At 36.8% G+C, this 20,128-nt stretch overlaps 3 protein-coding genes across 11 annotated transcripts in view; 2 read left to right on the forward strand and 1 right to left on the reverse strand.

Annotated features, from left to right (window-relative positions):
* Positions 1–11,913, forward strand: part of LOC112043296 (E3 ubiquitin-protein ligase UBR5) — a 46,946-nt gene extending 35,033 nt beyond the window's left edge. For all 8 annotated transcript variants that reach the window (XM_024078622.2, XM_052891415.1, XM_024078625.2 and 5 more), the window contains exons 39-50: positions 264–391; positions 1,037–1,259; positions 1,670–1,858; positions 2,373–2,509; positions 3,167–3,296; positions 4,261–4,368; positions 5,255–5,417; positions 6,154–6,397; positions 7,238–7,444; positions 8,020–8,167; positions 8,607–8,837; positions 9,417–11,913. In XM_024078622.2, the coding sequence (XP_023934390.2) occupies positions 264–391; positions 1,037–1,259; positions 1,670–1,858; positions 2,373–2,509; positions 3,167–3,296; positions 4,261–4,368; positions 5,255–5,417; positions 6,154–6,397; positions 7,238–7,444; positions 8,020–8,167; positions 8,607–8,837; positions 9,417–9,629 (2,121 nt within the window). In that variant the 3' untranslated portion in view covers positions 9,630–11,913. The remainder of the gene's footprint in view (positions 1–263; positions 392–1,036; positions 1,260–1,669; positions 1,859–2,372; positions 2,510–3,166; positions 3,297–4,260; positions 4,369–5,254; positions 5,418–6,153; positions 6,398–7,237; positions 7,445–8,019; positions 8,168–8,606; positions 8,838–9,416) is intronic.
* Positions 11,030–14,362, reverse strand: LOC112043297 (lethal(2)neighbour of tid protein 2). The gene has a single exon (XM_024078629.2). The coding sequence runs from the start codon at positions 14,151–14,153 to the stop codon at positions 12,669–12,671; it is 1,485 nt and encodes a 494-aa protein (XP_023934397.2). The 5' UTR covers positions 14,154–14,362; the 3' UTR covers positions 11,030–12,668.
* Positions 14,363–14,843: 481 nt separating this feature from the next.
* Positions 14,844–19,678, forward strand: LOC112043273 (uncharacterized). Of its 2 annotated transcripts, XM_024078593.2 has the most exons (6): positions 14,844–16,162; positions 17,024–17,171; positions 18,107–18,243; positions 18,336–18,399; positions 18,535–18,646; positions 19,452–19,678. In XM_024078593.2, the coding sequence occupies exons 1-6, from the start codon at positions 16,081–16,083 to the stop codon at positions 19,668–19,670; spliced, it is 762 nt and encodes a 253-aa protein (XP_023934361.2). In that variant the 5' UTR covers positions 14,844–16,080; the 3' UTR covers positions 19,671–19,678. The 2 variants fall into 2 exon arrangements, with proteins under 2 accessions (XP_023934361.2, XP_052747377.1); XM_052891417.1 differs by lacking the exons at positions 14,844–16,162; positions 17,024–17,171 and adding an exon at positions 17,874–18,021.
* The last annotated feature ends 450 nt before the right edge of the window (positions 19,679–20,128 follow it).

Raw genomic sequence — 20,128 nt, forward strand, 5'->3', positions numbered from 1 at the left:
CACCCGTTCTAATACAGAACTTGCTGCAGTTCTATATCACTATAGCCAAGGTCTTTAAGCAAGTTACAGGGAGATTTTGCTAATAATCCTCTTGCACCTACCTCTACGGCGTACAGACAACATAGCCATTTATAGCTAGTTTATTTGTTTGGTCATAATATTTATTCACTTTTATACTGTGGTCCTTCAGAATGTTAGTCTCACACGGCTCAGTAAGCTCTACAAGTATTATTTGATTAGTTTGTTTTCAATAATTTTTATAGGGCGAACTGCTAACCGCGGCTGACCCATTGGAATCGCAGGAAATATCAGCACATGTCACTGTGGAGACGACCGGATTGCCGCTAGCGCCTACACTGCCGCCGCAAGTACTCAATGCGCCTGCACAACCGTGAGTGGAATATCCTCTAATAGTTCGCACAAAACAACTTGTCTGCTCTGAAGTTGCATCATGGGGTACTACTACATGACGTAGCCCCGCTGTGAATATTATTTTATGCAAAGCCGTCTTAAGCCTCATGTTCAGAGCACCGCTACTTAATGTCTTTAAATTAAAATTTTATAAAAATGAAAATTTTCCAATTTCTATAAAGTGACATGATGGTTTATATTATAACCTTTGTAGTTCACTAAGACCATGTAAATTAAAGATACTAACGGACATCTGTTGTCACATCTTTAACAAATACTTGTACTACATTCGTATATTTGCCTACCACTATAATAATTATAGTATATATTACTAGCTGCGCCCTACGGTGTTACCCGCAAAAAATAAATATGTAATTTTTCCGGAACGAAAAGTAGCCTATTTGTTAATCTAGGCTATAATCTATCTCAATTCCAAATTTTAAGAAAGAGGGTAGATCGATTCCGCCCTTAACAGCTGTTGTCAACTTCGCATCTCGCAAACTTCAGTCCCATCGTGGCCACAATCCATGCAACTAGGTCGAAATATCGACATTAAAATTATCGTCGATTTATCGTGGTATGTACCTGTTTACATAATATTCGTAATTGTCAATGTTACCTGCAGCCGCGCGTGCCCATCACTCGGCGCGTCGGTGTCGCACGACCTGTTGCTGGGCCGGTGGCGGTTGTCTTTGGACTTGTTCGGGCGAGTGTTCACCGAGGACGTGGGGCTCGAGCCGGGCTCCGTGGTCGCCGAGCTCGGGGGATTCCCCGTCAAGGAGGTCAAGTTCCGCCGCGATATGGAGAAGCTGAGGAATTCGCAACAGAGGGATTTAACTTTGCACAAGGTAACAGTTTATTGACTAGCTACATAGTAGTTACGTAATAATATGGTATTATACGCCATTTTTTTAATAACTTTCTTGAAGAGAAATAGACAAATGTCAACCAATAGTCTCGCAACCATGGAACTTTGACTACTCCGCCGCCATTGGTTGATTTTTTGTCTATTTCTCTATACGAGATATGTCTTTGGCCCCATGCGAGGCATACGGTGTGCCTAGTGGCAGTTTTCATTGTTTTTATACTTCGACTATCGCGTAACCTTATACGCGAATATCTAAGAAATTGAAATAGCTGTGCAGTAGTGCCACTAGATGGCGTTGTTTCAATTCCAATACAAATTCGCGTTTACGGTTATTTTTAACTCTTGTTAATATTTTTCAGAACATTTGCAATGAGTTTTTTATTTTTATAGATGGAGCGTGACCGCGCGAAACTCCTCCAGCAAACGTTCGCAGAGTTAAACAGCGCGTTTTCGGGCCAAAACCGACGCGCGCACAGCGCTCAGCCGCCTCTCGCCGTCAACAGGGTGAAGGTGACATTCCGCGACGAGCCCGGCGAGGGCAGCGGCGTCGCGCGCTCGTTCTACACTAGCGTCGCCGAGGTGAGTACCTATATATCATTGCAAATTGTTAAGTCTTAAATATTATAATACTAGCGGACGCCCGCGACTTATTTATTACTTAAGCATAGATTTTTCCGGGATAAAAGTAGCCTATGTGGTAATCCATGCTATAATATATCTCAATAAAAAATTTCAGCTAATTCGGTTCAGTCGGTCGGGCCGTGAAAAGTAACAAACATTCATATCATCAAAATCATCAGTTTTCGCAAATCTCGGGAAACCATGGATTTTTTCGGGATAAAAAGTGCCTATGTGTTAATCCAGAGTAAAATCTATTTCCACTCCAAATTTCAGCCAAATCGCTTCAGTAGTAGCGGTGTTAAAGAGTAACAAACATCCAATCATAGATACAAACTTTCACGTTTGTAATATTAGTAGGACAAACATCCATACAAACTTTCTCGTTTATAATATTAGTAGGAAGTAGAATCTCATAAAATTTTTACAAAATGTGACCAATTATTTTATTATGACATAATAAATTTATTTCCAGGCATTGCTGGCTAATGAAAAACTTCCGCCATTAGAAACAACGACGGGCAGCGGCAGCAATAGTAGCAATAGCACTAATGGAACTTCGGGCCCGTCCGGTGCGGCCGCTAGCGGAGCGAGCAGCAATACTGGAACAAGGTACGTTCACACATTTAAATGTATTTGGGGCGGGCAAAGACAAACTTCAATTGATATTGATGAAAAATTTTATTCTAATACTTTTCTAAGAAAAGACGTGGAAGACTTCCATAAAGGCAACAGTAAAAGTATATAATTCAATTGAATTTTCGATATTTTTCATGAGATTTGAGGTTTTCCAATATTTTTCATTTTAGGCCGACGCCGTGAAATTTTGTTTTTTTTTAATAATCACTCGGGATTGATGTTTTCTTTGAATAAATTTTTGTAGCATAAAAAGTAGCCTAAGTTCGGCTCTGAGGTTTAGCGGTGAAAAGGACAGACCGACATGTTTACTTTCACATTTATAATGTTAGCATGGATTATTATAGATAAAATGTTACATGATAGCCTAATGCATATGACCTCTGCCGGCGCATGCACCTCTTGTCAGTTATGTGCATTTTCAGAAATTAAATATCACGTGTCTCAAACGGTGAAGGAAAAACATTGTGATGGAACATGCATACCTGAGATTTTTTTTAATTCTCTTTGTATGTGAAGTCTTCCAATCCGCATTTGGCCAGAGTGGTGGACTAAGGCCTAACTCATCTCATTCTGAGTTGGGTTGTTATTGATGATGATTATTATAAGTAATATAATATCCATTATGAACAGGAGCGGTGCGGGCAGAGCTCGTGCGAAAGAAAACGCCCGGCGAGCGCCGGGCCGGCCCGCGCCACGCCCGCCCTCAGTACGCGAGCCGAGGAGAGTTCTGAGTGTGGAAGCCAGACCGTACTCGCCGCAGGTATTGTCTTTATAGCTGACACGCCGCGGTTTCACCAGCGTAGTACCCGTTCCCATGGGAATTTGGGGATAAAGCCGGATTTATATTTGTCTGACGTGTCGTGTTGTAACGCGTCGGAACCGAATCGGTATCATACTTTTTTTATGGTAACGTTTGACAAGGAAGGCTATAAGCTACATAACACGCTATGACCAATAGAAGCAACGCACCAATCAAAAATGTGGCCAAAACGGGTAAAATAATTTTCGGTCGTCGGCTAGTCTTCTTACTATATAAATACGAAAGGTCATTCTCACGAAATCTCGAAAACCGCTTGACGTACAAAGATGAAAATGAAAACCTCCCTCTTTAAAAAGAGGGAGGTTGTCTATAGTTAGTAGGTATCTGCTATCTCGTGTCGTAATATAACTTTTTTACTATTATAGTAAAATTTCAAGTTGGTATATTTTAATTAAATAATGAATTAATTTAATTAAAATTTATTTATTAATCAATTAACAATTTGAACAGTACAGTTATTTAAATTGCGATGCAAATACGAGTATGAAGACATGGCTGTATGGGGTAATATAATTTTAGTGCCACTCAAATTACATTATTAATTTAATTACAAATTTATATTTTAAGTGCACTTTAGCTTTATTATTTTTAGCAAAATCACTGATCCGAGGTCTGATATGGAACAAACTCTCCCAGATATATTGGAAAGTGCTACAAATACAACCATCAATCCTTTACCTTCTAAGTTGTGAAAAATGTAGTAGTATTTAATTTTGTTAGATTTCTATTTCATGAGATTGGATAAAGTAGAGTATGAAACGTGCATAACTTGGCATTAAAGCACTCGTGTCTTTATTATATTAAATGCACCTCATGCTTTAATGACCATCATTATGCAACCGTTTCATAATCTACTATTATGCAGTTATTGTACCATACTATTGGCATTATATATTATACATAGGCTGCCCCGGGCACTGAAGGCGCGGGCTACAGTGGAGACAGACCTGGGGGTCACAACGAGCATCTCACAGTACATCAATCGCAACTTGGTGAACGCTTGTACCCCAAGGTAAGATTGTTGTACATTTCTTAAACTAAATTGTGTTAAGAACCCCCTTAGAATAAATTGTTAATTCATGGCTTTAATTTATATTATCACTTTTACATGAACCTAATTATAGTTTAATAACAAAAATGTGGTTTCAAAAACTACATTTTTCAAAAAAACATGTATGCTGAATCTTTTTACCTTTGCCTTAACAATATATTGACGTAATAAATGGGATATACAATGACGTAATAATAGAGATGATGACAGTTTTTTAAATCGTATAAACAAGTAAATTAAGAGTATGCTAACAGTAAAGAAATTTTGTACAGTAAGTACAGGGTTTATGCAATCATTACTTTTGGAGCTACTAGGTCAATTTTGCGGTACTGAAACAGGTCGCTCATAAACGCCCCATACAAAATGGCACAAATAAATGACGTAATCGATCATAGCGATCGTTAGACTTGGCGTTCCAGCAAAATTACAAATATTTTTTTTATTTGTGCGTTTATGTTTATACTTCATATTCATATTACATTACATTGCATGTAAAAATTTATGAATTTTCATCAAATTACAATGAAAAATTTTAAATTGATGTTGAAATTTTATAATCCTATTTATTTTACAAATATAACAATCTTTGTTTTTTTTGGGTATTAAATAGTTAATATTGAACTTAAAGTACCTGAATAAATTATATTCAAACCTAGTCATCAACCTCATTGTGGTCCCTTGTTCATCATCGTTTTATACGAAATATATTGCCAATGTCTTGTAAACCCTTTCCCCTAGAACTAACTAAAAAGATCGCTAAATGTAAAAACATAAAATATAATATCTACGGGATTATATTGTGGTGTTCCAACTTGGACCTATTAATTGAGATGTTGACTTTGTTTAGGTGCATTTGCTACACCCGACATTCGCAGGCAAGATAACGGGCATGTTGCTAGAGCTGACGCCGGCGCAGCTGTTGGTGCTGCTGGCGAGCGAGGACGCGCTGCGGCAGAAGGTGCGCGAAGCCATGGACCTCATCGTCATGCACCCGTCGGAAGCTATATTAGGTAACCGTTACATTGTTGACATCTGTTTGTGACTAACATTTCATTTAGAGACAAACAAAAATTGCTTCAACGACAGGATGTAAGTGTCAATATACGGGAGCTACGGTACAACCGCAAATGGGGTAAAATATTTGGGTGCCAGCCAATCATAATTTTATACTAAATATCGGTTACGTCCCTACAAAATCAGCACAACAAGTGATCCGATTAATAGGCTACAAAATTGAGCGCACACATACACAATTTTGTCTTTAATTACATTATATATTTATATATATTTAGTTTTTACTCTTCCTGAACACACAACTTGACATTGTAGACGATACTTAGGTATTATTTGTTTAAATAACGTTTGTTGTTGACCACAACTAACATTGAGATGTGGAAATTTCCTCTTTTGAGCGCCTCATTTTTCATGACCTAGTAACACATCTAACAGTATTTAACATCATTCGTGCCAGCCAATACAGCGGAGCGCCGGAGCGGTGTCACTGCGTCGTCATACATACAAATATCTGTGGCGTGCAACCACTGAGGCGAGACGGGGAGGGGTGAATGCGTTGCGGCGTCGAAGTGGCACCGCTCAGTTGTTTAAGCACACATTACTTTAATAACAGACTGTCTAACGCTGCTACGGTGCCGCTGCGACATAACAATGTTGTGGCGCCGCACCGCTCGTGTGCCCGCTGATACGGTGAAATTAAGATGTAATAATGTATCTATAACAACCTGGTAGATCTGGATGTGTTCTCGCTGTCCGAGCGCGGCGGTGGAGGCGGCGGTGGCGGTGGCGGTGGCGGCGGCGGGGGCGGAGGCGGCGGCGGAGGTGCGACGAGCGGCGCGGCAGGGGCGGGCTCGTCCAGCGCCGCGCCCGACGACGCCGCGCCGCTGTTCTACTCGCCCGGCAAGCGCGGCTACTACTCGCCGCGACAGGGCCGCGCCACGCCCGAGCGGATCAATGCGTTCCGGAACGTCGGCAGGTAAGTGACTCTTTTTTTTTATTTTTTATATTCTTTACAAGTTAGCCCTTGACTACAATCTCACCTGATGGGTGGGTAAGTGATGATGCAGTCTAAGATGAAAGCGGGCTAACTTATTAGGAGAATAAAAATCCACACTCCTTTCCGGAACGCTAAATCGCTAAATCGCTTAATCGCTTGGCGGTACGTATTTGCCGGTAAGGTGGTAACTAGCCTCGGCCGAAGCCTTCCACCGGACTGGACTAATTAAGAAAATCTCAATCTGCCCAGCTCGGGATCGAACCCAGGACCTCCGTTTTGTAAATCCCCGCGCATACCACTGTGCTACGAAGGTCGTCAAATTAAAGTACAAATACTCATATCAATAACGCTAAAGACATGGCTGTATAGTGTAATGCCTTTATCTTTTCCTATTCTTTTTTAGAAATAATAAAGTTTAAAAAGAAAATAAAAGTACTCGATTTACATTACATTTGGCACAGTATGACCAAATTATCAAAATCAAGTGCTAATTTTTTCTAACAACTAAAATGATTGTAATCTTCATATATATTCTTGGTAAACTCGTAAATATTTTAATATTAGTAGAGATTTCAAATCGGAATAATATGTACCAATGTAACATTACTCCAATATAATAATTTATTGGAGTAATGTCACATTGGTGAGCTGTTGTATAGAAATTAATGTTTTGCTGTAGTTTGTAGTAGCAGTACTTTAATCTCGGTAGGCACTCTAGATTTTTTTGATATTTAAATCTTATTTGACAAAACATATTCAAGAGTTGACCACATTTGATACAGACTTAAAAACTGTTCTTACAATATTTTTTCTTTTCAGAATTATTGGTCTTTGTCTATTACAAAATGAGCTGTGTCCAATGTTCCTGAACCGACATGTCCTGAAGTACATCTTGGGGCGGCCGGTGCGGTTCCACGACCTGGCCTTCTTCGACCCGGTAGTGTACGAGAGCTTGCGACAGCTCGTCGTGGACGCCGAGACGGGGGATTCGCATTCACTGTTTGTCGCTCTTGATCTCAACTTTAGGTAAGTTTATCATCAGCCTTATTTAACTGCCCACTGCTGGGCCAGGCCTCCCTCCTTATATTACAGTGGATATATAGCTTAGACCAACCATGCTGCTTAAATTGAATTTAAGCAGCATGGTAGCTTAGCAAGTTCGTTGATGACACTTCCATGATATGCGGGCGACGGGGGGGGAAGGACTGCGCGGGTGTGAAGTCGTACGCGCGGGACTTAGGAAAAGACTGCGTGGGTATGAATATATCCCCACCCGCCCCGAACGAATGTTGCCAAGCTATAGGATGGTATTAGATTTTTTGCTGCTTTGTTCGCCGATGTTCCTTCGATGATTGCTGCTAGATATACATAGTTCTTTTGTGCATTGGTGCTCCTCGGTTAGTTCACAACATGGACATATTTGTTGGTCGACTAGCTAGCTTATAATATTCTATATTAGGTATAATTTAAGTGCATTTTTTTTTTTTAAATAAATCATTGAAAATCTGTAATGTGTTTATCATGAGAAGTTTTTGTATAAATATTCATGAAAATTTGTAAATCCTTGTAGATTTTTAAAGTAATTTATTATTTGTTTTTAGTTTGGAAATGTGCGAAGAGGAAGGCGGCGGATGCGTAGAGCTGGTGCCCGGCGGGCGGGAGATAGAGGTGACCGCGCTCAGCGTGTACGACTATGTGCGGAAGTACGCACAACACCGCATGCTGCTCTCACAGGAGAAAGCTTTAGAGGTATACATCATTTTTTTAAAGAATATTTGCTATCATCATATCAGCCGATAGACGTACTGCGGGACATAGGCATTTTTTAGGAACTTCCAAATATCACGATACTGAGCCGCCTGCATCCAGCGAATACCTGCAACTCGTTTGATGTCGTCAGTCCACCTGATCGGGGCTCGATCAAAACTGTGCTTTCTGGTGCGGGGCCGCCATTCCAGCACCTTGGAACCCCAACGGCCAGCGACTCTTCGAACTATGTGCCCCGCCCATTGCCATTTCATCTTCGCGACACGTTGAGATATGTCGCTGACTTTAGTTTTTCTGCGGACCTCATCATTTCTGATTCGATCACGCAGACATATTTACATACAACTTGCTGTTAACATCTATTTAATTTATTTTGATTTTAAAAATATTGATAAATTGATTATTATTTTTAATTTCATAGGCAATGCGAGTTGGCGTCCTCGACGTTCTACCTGAATCTGCACTAGAAGGTTTAACGGCTGAAGATCTGCGGCTTCTACTGAACGGCGTAGGCGACATTAACGTTGCTGCATTAGTATCATATACCAGCTTCAACGATGAAAGCGGTGAACCTTCGGAGCGATTAGCTCGCTTCAAACGGTGGCTGTGGGCTATTGTAGATAAGATGACACATTTAGAAAGACAAGATTTGGTAAGTTTCCATTCTATTTTCGACCAGAGTACGCCCGCGATTTTGTCCGCCCTCAGACATCCCCAATCCGGCCCTATCGAAAAATCCATTATTAGCGGACAACTATAAACTAAATCTCTACTTACCAAATTTCATTTCTGTATGTCAAGTGGCTTTTGCAACCTTTCGCATTAATAATATATATATTTATATGATACTGTGGCTTTGGCTCGGCGGTTTTTTATGGAGAATAACGGAATAAATAAATTATTCCGTTTTAAGTTAATTTAAGTAGAATATTTTTTATCATCATCATCATCATTATCAATCCATATTCGGCTCACTGCTGAGCTCGAGTCTCCTCTCAGAATGCGAGGGGTTAGTTCAATAGTTAGGCCAATAGTTCACCATGCTGGCCCAATGCGGATTGGCAGACTTCACACACATAGAGAATTAAGAGAATAAAAATATTAAATTTAGGTTGAGTCAGATCTTAATGCAGGTTCAAAGGTTAAAACAGGTTCTGCTAAATTTCGATTTCCAGCTATAATATAACACAGGATTTTTTTTTATGTTGTTTACAAGTGGTTTATATTACAGGTATATTTCTGGACTGGGTCCCCGGCACTGCCGGCGTCGGAGGAAGGCTTCCAGCCGATGCCGTCGGTCACGATCAGGCCAGCGGACGACGCGCACTTGCCCACCGCCAACACCTGCATCTCTCGGCTCTACATACCGCTATATTCCTCACGACACGTGCTCAAGCATAAATTGTTGCTCGCAATCAAAACTAAGAACTTTGGCTTTGTGTAAAAATGCTCTACTGCAGTGACTATGTATTTCATTTAGATGTAAGCTCAGTCACCTAAGACTGCCGTTGTATTCTGTCTGTGTTAGGGTTGATTTACGCGAGCGGCAACTCTACCGACGACCGACTATGGCAGTAGCCAACGGCAGTCGACGGCGGTCGTCGGTAGAGTTGCCGCTCCTGTAAATGAACACTTAGTTTTACAATACCGTACGTCTGTATTTATAGAACGCCATAAAATAACATAGGTCGAGGAAATTTTAGCACTAGTTACATACTGATGTATGATTTGTATTCCTATTATGAATATGACTGAAAACTACCACTACTAATTAATATTATTATTATATAAACTTTGGATTATTTGACTGAATAGTTATATCAGATTGCAATAATACATAATTGAAAACTGTCTTGTAACTATTGAATAGCACAAGTAAATAGATAATTGTAACAATTTTAAAGCCAACACATGGGTCTCATTAAGAACTTAGTTTTAATTAGATACTGGTAGAAAACCAAACTAACATTATTCAGTCATATGATGGTAGTCTGTTGTACGCGTCTTTTACAATGACCTATTTTGACTTTTTTGGCCAGCATACAGATATAAACAGCATTATTTCGTGTTCATTATAGGCGTTTCAAAAACTAGAACCTCTTTGAGCTGATTAATATGTCTTAATGGTATATTTACTCGAGTAGGTTATGGTCCCACTTTCGAGACAAGGAATTTGAAATGTGTTCAGAAGTTTCAGTATGTAAACAATGTCATTGCTTTGTTAAATAGTTAAGGTATTTATATTATACAATTATTATTTTCTATGGACACTAACAGCTTGTCATAACCTAAGCTTGATATCCGTAGATAGATCTTTGTATGTATATATTTTTCATTTGTATACAGTTTCTATATATTATGTGCATTTGGTTTTAACTATTTATTAACCCTGTCTAAGATCAATGACAGCTCAGACCAAATACCTATGGACTTGTATTGCATCCAAATTTAGCAACAAAATTGTCTGTCGTTTTTTGAGGGGATGAGGTAAAATCAAAGAAAATATTTAACACCAATTAATTTATTCTGTGTTCTTACACTTCACACAACTATAATATTGATTCTCAATACACCCACATATAATTTTCACACACAACTAACAAACACATCGCTTAGACTTGTTACACAGAGTATTAGATTACTTAATTGACGTTTTGCTGTTCTGGGTGAAGAAATGATTCTTTTTAGACATTGTTTTTATTACAAATTTGATATAATTACACATAATATGTATATGAAACGTAACTTCATCTTTTGTTATGCCATTCAACTTCACAAACCGCATTTATAGGGAGTTCTTAACATAATGAAAACAATCACAGCAATTAAACATTGATTCTAAAGAAACGCATTGGATCTTTGCTCTTATACTTTGGCAGAGGGGTAACGTCTAGCAAGGCAGTCCATATATAATTCGTCTGAGAGTAACAGCAAGTGAGTTAAAATTGTTCTTTACAAGCTTGTTATAATATAGAAAAATATATTTTTAAGGTCTTATGATGAATATTATAATGTCAACACAGGGCGAGTAATGAAAGTATTTTAACATAGTGTGCAATATTATTTCAAAATTCTTCTTTTGTGGAATTCTCTATAATCCATACTTTAAGGCAGGTTAACACCTGACATTTTAGTACTTAGTTATTTTTGAACACAACTAATTATCTGTAAAAATTACTAACTTTCATTCAAGTATAGGTACAAAAAAATAAATTACAACCATGTTCATTTTAAAAACTTGTTTTTCAATCTTGCATACTATGCAAAACTATCATGCATATAATTACTACCAAATGTGGCTAATATTGTCATTACATGAGGTTCTATAGGTTAACTTTAACCTAAGTTTCGAACAATTCAAAACCTAAAAATCTATACTTTGTCAAATGATCTACCTGTGTATAAATATGGTAGTTTCAAAAACTAGACAGATAAAAAAAAATTTAATTGTTTTAGAATATACACACTCAGTTTCTATTGATTATTATTTATTTTATTGATGAGGGTAATAACCTACCTTGCCTACTCGCTGTTTGTGCTGACAAATATTCTGCTAAAGAAACATTTGGGAAAACTTGGCAGAGGCAATGGATCCATTTATAGTGGATATTGTGATAAAGGAGGAAATATTATGCGCCTCTATCTCTAAATTTTAAGGAGTCTAATTGGATTTCGTTTGATTAGTTGTATTTAATAAGGTTCATAATAAATATTTCTCAAAACGCTTACTGTGTAGTTTTCTTTGATATGCTAGTTTAATGGTCAGTTTCACTACCATCTGATGAATTGTTAGAAAATATAAATGTACACTCATGAGTTTTTTTATTTCTTACCTTTGTTGAATGACAATGACTAACCTTGTGACCAAGATGTCTAAAACTTATCAGATGGTGGAGAAACTGGAACAGAATTTCTATTGGTACATAAAAATTCAAAATCAGTTCAGTAGATCCAGATTACCCAATACAAAATACCTAAACTACTAAAATAATTATAATCAAATTTGTACACTGTTGGCAGTTAGATCCATAGATTTACAATTCGTTACAAGGTTAGATCCAACCTGAAAGTGATAATAGCTTACATATCTATTTATTAGGAGTAGTGAATAAATGCACCTAAAGCGATGTTTGAACAGATTTGCTAATGTAAATATAAAAGAGAAAAGTCACTCATCATAATCATGTGCTGTAGCTTGGTGCAGGTGACAGTTGCAATATGACGTTCATAATATGTACTTTAAGAATCAAGGCAAACTTTCAAGAATAAAATGAACTGTCACCGGCACTGTGCTACAGCACACTAGCTATAGTGGACATCTATTAAGAATAGATTTTGTTGTCAGAGCTGGTTTAAAGTCTAAAGGTGGACAAAATTACTGGTGTCTGCAAGTTTCACAAAAAGGAATAGATAAAAAGCCATACAAATGCTACAACGTTTTATTAAAAAGAAAAAACACAAAATCATTTATTTTGATTTATGACTATTGTACTTTGGCAGCAATATTTAATTCTTTTGACATTTTTTCAAAAACACCATATAATATAGTGAGGTGACAAATGTGTAGCATTACACTTGTTATTTCAGTACTAGGATATGTATTCCAACAAAGTTCTATGAGTGCTAATATTAAAAATCTTACAATTACTGAATAATTAGTTGACCATAGAAGGTAGGGCAAAGTATGAAAATACCATGAATAAAACTGATAGTGGAGACTCCGAGCACAGACAATGCCTATAAAATTCACCAAGAACATGGGCAAGATAAACAACTGTGATAATACATCAAAATTAATTGAATAAGGCTGTTCCTCAACTTCTTCAACTATAAATTTCTTATGTTGAGGCTTCTTATGGCCACCCTCTACTTTTTTTGATGATTTTTGCAACATAGCTTCAAATGAATTTAAAAAGTCTTCCTGCTCCTTAGAGAGTTTTATTTCTTTAGTCTTTGGTTTCACATTCTTCAGTTTAGTTTTTCTTTTATTTTCTTGATTCTGTGCATCTATTTGTGGTTGCACTTGTTTTTGCACATATTTTAAACGGCAGTAGCTTTTGAAGTATTTAATACACATAGGTATGAATATAATTAAAATTAATACATGCAGTGATAATAATGTAATATGAAACTCTGGATTTTCAAATAGTTTTACATCTAAAAACCTGTAGTTGACTGTCCAAGTGTGATTAAAAACTCTACCCAAATCAAAACTACCTTTAATGTATGCTTTGGGATCAACTAGCAGAAAAGGTAAGCCAAGTAAAAGTTGGACAACAGCACACACAAATATTTGTAATATAGTGCCCTTTGTGCCAAGATTTACTAAATAAAAGAAGAACAATGCTGGTGCATACAATAAAATGTTCATTTTGATTGACACTGCTAAACTATAAAATAGACTTCCTAAGTACCATTGTGAGTCCAGGAATAAATTCAATGATGCATATAGGAAAAGAACTGCAACTGGATCATTAAACATTCGCAAAACATGAATTGAATGTATTCTATATGAAGTTAATATAGTAATGACTAGCACATAAGGTGGCACTTTTCTAGTTTTAATGTAAATCCTAAGAACTAGAGTTAACAAAATCAAATACACACCAATAAATATATATTGAGCAAACTTAATATTTTTTCCATGTTCAGTAAGAAAATAGAATATGGAGTAAATATAGACAAAACCTGCTGGATATACTAACGGTCCTGTATCACCTCGCAGCTTTGTATAATTCAATGTTCCATTTAGAAAACCTTCACACTCTTGCATATAGGCTTTCCAGTCAATTTCGGTGTAAGGTACTCTTTCTACGATAACAATGTTGAGTACCAATTCCGCCAATATGATTAAAAAAGCAACAAGTTGCACTTGTGCAGGATTAACTACAAGTCCTTTAAGATAACTCCACGTGAATAATTTCTTGATCTCTAGCTGCACTTCTTGAAATTTACTTCGGGTTCCCATGGTTTATACTTTTAACAATCGGCAACTTGCTCAATTATTTCAGAGTAAATGTTATCATAATATTGTACGTGTATAATATCTATTTTTAGATCAGGTCTGGTAGACCTAGATGATCGCATAATACGAGCCAGGAGCAGCAGTTATTTTGATTTTCACTATTTACAAAAGTCAAGTCGACTATCGAAGTATCGAGCGTCGAGCCAAATCGATAATTCGATAGGTCAATCAACGTCAATGTCAAGTGACAGTGACACTAACATTTTTTTTCTTTATTCTTTCCCGTAGGGAAAAGGCAAAGTGACACTAACAGTAGAAAATATTTAGTTTGTGGTAGTAACCATAGATACCATAGATAAAAAAGGATATTTTATAATACACAATGAAAAGCTTAGCAAGCCATAAAATCAAAAATTGAATTGAACAATTGGGATTTATTTACTTGATTGTGCCAGTTGGTGCTTCATTTTTATTAAATATTTAATAAAAATTAAGCACCAACTGGCACAATCAAGTAAATAAATCCCAATTGTTCAATTCAATGTTTAAAAACTATAACTGTTTTTTATAGGTAAGAACATGAGGTTAAAACTCTGTCATATAATTTTTATAACATATAATTTATACAGCTTATGTCACCCGCGCTATTATTATGAACCTTTTGACACTTAATTGAGTTTAATCGGTTCATTAGTTTAGGCTCTACGGTGGAACATACATACATAGAATGCCAAAATCTTTACCCTTCCTTTTGGCTTGGCCGTAGTCGGGTAAAAAGGAGACGTTGACCTCAAAATCAGCGATCAAAAACAACGTTTGGGTGACCTTTTCAAGAAGTCGCATTACAAATTCAACGAAATATTTTGACACGTCTGACCGTCTGAGGTTGACTTTGCTTTGAATTTGGAGTTTAATATTGAACCTATGTCGAAGTTCTTAAGATTTAATGTGCTATAAATTTAACTATTCCAAAATATAATTAGGTGTCTTGATCACTCTTGTATTTAATTTGTTTTATGTTGAAAAGTTTTGAAAAAAGTATGAAGTTAGTTTTAGGTTTTATCTGCGGGAAAATTCCCAGCAAGCTGAATTTTTGTGTAGGTACACCTCTAATACGGCGTTGTAATGAAGATGTGTAGTTTTGTTTTAGTTTTTTGGTATAAAAAATAGTTTAAGTACCTATTTCTATCTTATGACTTACAATGGTAGTGAATGGTACATCAGTTAGTCGTCTACAGACTTCCTTGTCTACGCTTAAGCTTAGCTTCTACCCGCAAAACCCGAGTGAAATTATGATAATGCCTATTGAACAAAATATTCGACAAACTGTCAAAAAAACTGCTGTTTTAGAATAAATCTTATGTACAAAGACTTTTATTCTGAGAAATGTTTAATGTATCATACACATACACATTGATTTGGGCTCTTGACAATCATGAAAACGAGTGTGCTATAAACTTGACCGTTATTAATGGTCTAAGGCTATAAACCACCACACGGCTAAAGTAAAACATCTTTAGCTGTCCCTCTCAAAGTTCGTTCGCCTCGCCCGATTACATTTTTCGTAACGCACTTACCAACTTACTCCCCAAGTATAATTTAATTAAAAAAAACTGAAATTTTCCCTTGAAACTATTAGGTTTAGTGGGTCATGGTAGGCCTATTATCTAAACCCAAAGATGGTGCCCGGTAAATCGTTTACAATCTCTTCATAAATTAAGTATGATCATTTTGATAACAGGTAACAATAAAGTCTAGCGATAAGTATTTCCAAAAAGGATATTTTCCTAATCTCGACAAATAGCGTAATCATATCAGTACTTACACTCCTAACAATGGTGTGTAAATAAATACCACAAACCTTTATAAACCTACATCACACTCATAGTAATCACATAAAGTAGATGGTCGATTGGGTGACATTATTAAAATGAGAATTTTTCATTATTTTTCCGTTTTTTTTATCGCTGGGCTCACAAGAGCCGACGGAATAGTAGCAACAAATGATACAAGTAAGTAAAACTGATTTTTATAAAAATATTTTTAATTTAAATTTTATTATTTGAGGAAAAAATTGTACGCGACTTCATCTGCCCTTAGATCTCCCTAATCCAGCAATTCAGCAATGTCGCAAAATCAGTTCTCAGCGGTTGCCTACTAACTCTTAACTACCTCCCTGCCAAATTTCATTTTTGTAAGTTACACGGTTTTCGACATTTCGTGAGGACCTTTAATTTTTTTTTATGTTTGTAAAATATCACTGACGTACTGCGCCTCTGTATAGGTGTCAAAGGCCTCTGACCGTGTTGGTTTTTTCTTTATTTTTACCTTAACCATAGCTAAATAAAACAATAAATCTAAGTACGTTTGTATAATAATCTGATCAAAACAAGCTTTATTTTTAACTAGCGGACGCCCGCGACCTCGTCCGCCCTTAGACCTTTTTAATCCAGCCCTTAGAGTAGTATCGCTGTAAAAATGGAGTAACTTCTCCCGTTTTCCGAACATTTCTCTTCACTGCTCTGCTCCTATTGATGAAAAGTTTACCATATGTATGGTATAGGAGTATGAAGAATAATTGTACCAAGTTTTGTTAAAATTCGTCAAGTACCTAGTTTTTGTTTGTATAACGAACATACAGACAGACAGACAAAAAAATTTTTTATGAGTTATTTTTTCAATATGACCAATAATACCATTCTGTTTTATCACCATAATCATAGTATACTTACCATAATGTTGAGTGCGGCGTGAGCCAAAAAATCAACATTTTTACGGAGTCCTTGCGGATACATTTAAGATATTGGTGCTTTTATAGGTAGGTAGTAGTACCCATAGTATTAAAAATATTTTATTTTTAATCTTTTACACAGCAACAAATGAGCTAATGGAAACACAAGTGCTATCAGTTCTAAACAAATGGCGCGAAGGAGGAGTACAAACGAATTTATTTCCGCTTCCTTCGTTAGAGACCGTTTATATCGACGCAGTTGACACATATTTTAACCGTAATGGCATAAAGTAAGTGATAAAGTGAGTGAAGTGTGACCTAGTTAAGGACAACTTAAAGACGAACTTCATTATTGTAACTCAGTTCGGTGGTCTTCGGTTGCGCGCTTAGGGATAAGGGGTGTGCGTGTGACAGAGGGAAGCGAGACAGGAGCGGACAGCGCACGCTGTAGCCCCAAATATGTACTAGTAGACCCCGCGCGGTTTCACCCGCGTGGTTCCCGTTCCCGTAGGAATACGGGGATAAAATGTAGCCTATAGCCTTCCTCGATAAATGGGCTATCTAACACTGAAATATTTTTTCAAATCGGACCAGTAGTTCCTGAGATTAGCGCGTTCGATCAATGAAACAAACTCTTCAGCTTTATAATATTAGTATAGATTCTGTGACGCAAGCTAACTCTTAAGGGTCAACACGAACGCAAAGGACTGAGCAAGAAAAGAGTTGAAAATTTTATTAAACACTAGCGGACGCCCGCGACTTCGTCCCGTAAAATTTAGTTTTTCAAATCCCTCGGGAACTATGGATTTTTCCGGGATAAAAAGTAGCCTATAAGTTAACTCAGAGTAAAATCTTTTTCCATTCCAAATTCCAGCCATATCGGTTCAGTAGTTGCGGCGTTAAACAGCCAAACAAACATCCACACAAACTTTCGCGTTTATAATATTAGTAGGATTTTTCATGTAGGTGGGTATATACCTAATAAAAAAAAAGAACTATAAAGGTACCTACCTTTTGCAAAAAAATGATATAAGTAGGGCTATACCTACTTATATGTATAATTTTTATAATATCCGGAAAATAAACTTCAATGCCCTCAGCATGTAGCGGAAAAAAAGATTATTCATTGATGTAGAAAAGGTATTGCGCCGCCTATTCTACATTAATGAAGTTATTATTGTAGTAGGTACCTACCCATATTGTTTACTGAATGTGTATTTTTTAGGATGACAATATCTATTGGAGATATGAAACTTTATGGACTCGATAACTTCACAGTTGAATATTTGAAAGTTACGAATACCTTCGATAATATCCGCCTCTCTGTGAAACTTTTTGTACCAGCTTTGAGTATTTTCTCAGGTAAGTAGCCTAGATAAGTACCTATACATAAGCTGTTATAAAAATTAATAAATCAATAACTTTTACCTATTTATAAATTAATATTTTTCCAGATAATTATAAACTTAAGGGCCGAGCTTATTACTTGTATCCACTTCAAGGGTTAGGTAAAATGTCGTGAGTAACATTTTTGAAATAACGATAATTATGAAAATTATTTTTGATTCTTGAATTATGGAGTTTTTAAGTTTCCATGTTGGTTAGATATACTAAACGATAAATAATTACATTAAGAACATTACTATTTTCCAGGGCTTCGTTGCACAAAGTGGATGCATCTTTAAGTGTTAATTTTGCCAATGTTGGTGATGTCAGTATGCGATTAGACAATTTTGAACTTAATTTGGGATTTGGCTCGGTCGAGGTGAGAAAGAATATATAACAAATTATAATCGTATAGGTCGCGCCCAACTTCTAGTCTGAACACCAGACCCACACAGTATATGAAAACATCCCAGTTGGGTTTTAACTATGCTTGACTCGTCACTCGTCACCCAGCTTACTCCCAAGGCATAAAAAAAATAAACCTTGGCTGAGTTTATTGTGGGCTCTTCTCGGACTGAGGCGCTTTGGAACCCTCTTAGCTTTAATTATGAGTTTTCGACTTCTATTATCAACATTAAATCATGACATATCTTGACTTTTGAAAAGTGCTTGTAAACTATGCCTAATTGAAATAAATGAAATTTGATTTGATTTGAATCAATGTAACTCAGTAGGTAGTTAGATAGGTAGGTAGGTAGGCTTAAAAAAGTTATAAGCAGCTCTATTGGATTTGATTTTTTTCATTGTTTCTATTCAAGTCAAGTCAGTCAAGCTTTTTCATTTGATACCCATATTGAAATTTGTGAAAAAATATGTATACGCCATTTTTACCTACACTAAAGATTTAAATTGTATTATCAGAACTAAAGGTGTCTACCAACTAACAAATATCAGCTCAATCTGTCGTCAGATAGGACAAAGTCGCGGGCGTCTGCTAGTTTAATAATATGAATAACAACCAATGGACGTCCGTTGCTGGACATAAGCCTCTTGTCCATGTACCGAGACTTCCAAACACAACGGTCTCGAGCCGCCTGTATCCAGTGGCTATTTGCAACCCGCTTGATGTCCTTGGTCCAGTAATAATAGTTTAAATTGTATAATAAATTTATGTTGCATTACAGGTTGATTTGGAGAACAGTTCGTGGCCTATTAACCAGGTGTTGAATAAAGAAGGCGTAGAGATACTCAAATCTCTCCATGATGATATAGTAAATAGTATAAACAGCTACGCTGTTCCGTATGCAAACGAGTATTTGGCTAAAATAACTTATAAGGAATTTTTAGATATAGTCACCATTATCGGCGATAGCTCATACGTTATTAGCAAAAATATCAAATAAAAAAATAATTAATAAATAATTTGTTTCAATAAATTACCTAAGTCGATCGAAGAAGATATATTACTATCATCATCATCATCATCAACCCACATTCGGCTCACTACTGACCTCGAGTCTCCTCTCAGAACATAGATAATAGGTATATAGGTATATATTGTCTCAGAATGAGACGGGTTAGGCCAATAGTCCACCACATTGGCATTGACATTGGTTTGGCAGACTTCACACACGAAGAGAATTAAGTAAATTCTCTGGTATGCAGGTCTGCTCACGATGTTTTTCCATCACCGTTTGAGACACGTGATTTTTAATTTCTTAAAATGCACACATTGACGGCCTCCGTGGCGCAATGGTATGCGCGGAGGATTTACAAAAACGGAGGTCCTGGGTTCGATCCCCGGCTGAGCAGATAGAGATTTTCTTAATTTGTCCAGGTCTGGCTGGTGGGAGGCTTCGGC

This window comes from Bicyclus anynana, chromosome 4 (assembly GCF_947172395.1).
Source record: "Bicyclus anynana chromosome 4, ilBicAnyn1.1, whole genome shotgun sequence".
Taxonomy (NCBI): domain Eukaryota; kingdom Metazoa; phylum Arthropoda; class Insecta; order Lepidoptera; family Nymphalidae; genus Bicyclus; species Bicyclus anynana.

Bases quoted from the DNA above. Each gene is read 5' to 3' on its own strand.
- LOC112043297 (XM_024078629.2), bottom strand. From the start codon at position 14,153: ATGGGAACCCGAAGTAAATTTCAAGAAGTGCAGCTAGAGATCAAGAAA.
- LOC112043273 (XM_024078593.2), top strand. From the start codon at position 16,081: ATGAGAATTTTTCATTATTTTTCCGTTTTTTTTATCGCTGGGCTCACA. The intron at 17,172-18,106 runs GTAAGTGATAAA...TGTATTTTTTAG, and splicing joins TTTAACCGTAATGGCATAAA to GATGACAATATCTATTGGAG. The intron at 18,244-18,335 runs GTAAGTAGCCTA...ATATTTTTCCAG, and splicing joins AGCTTTGAGTATTTTCTCAG to ATAATTATAAACTTAAGGGC.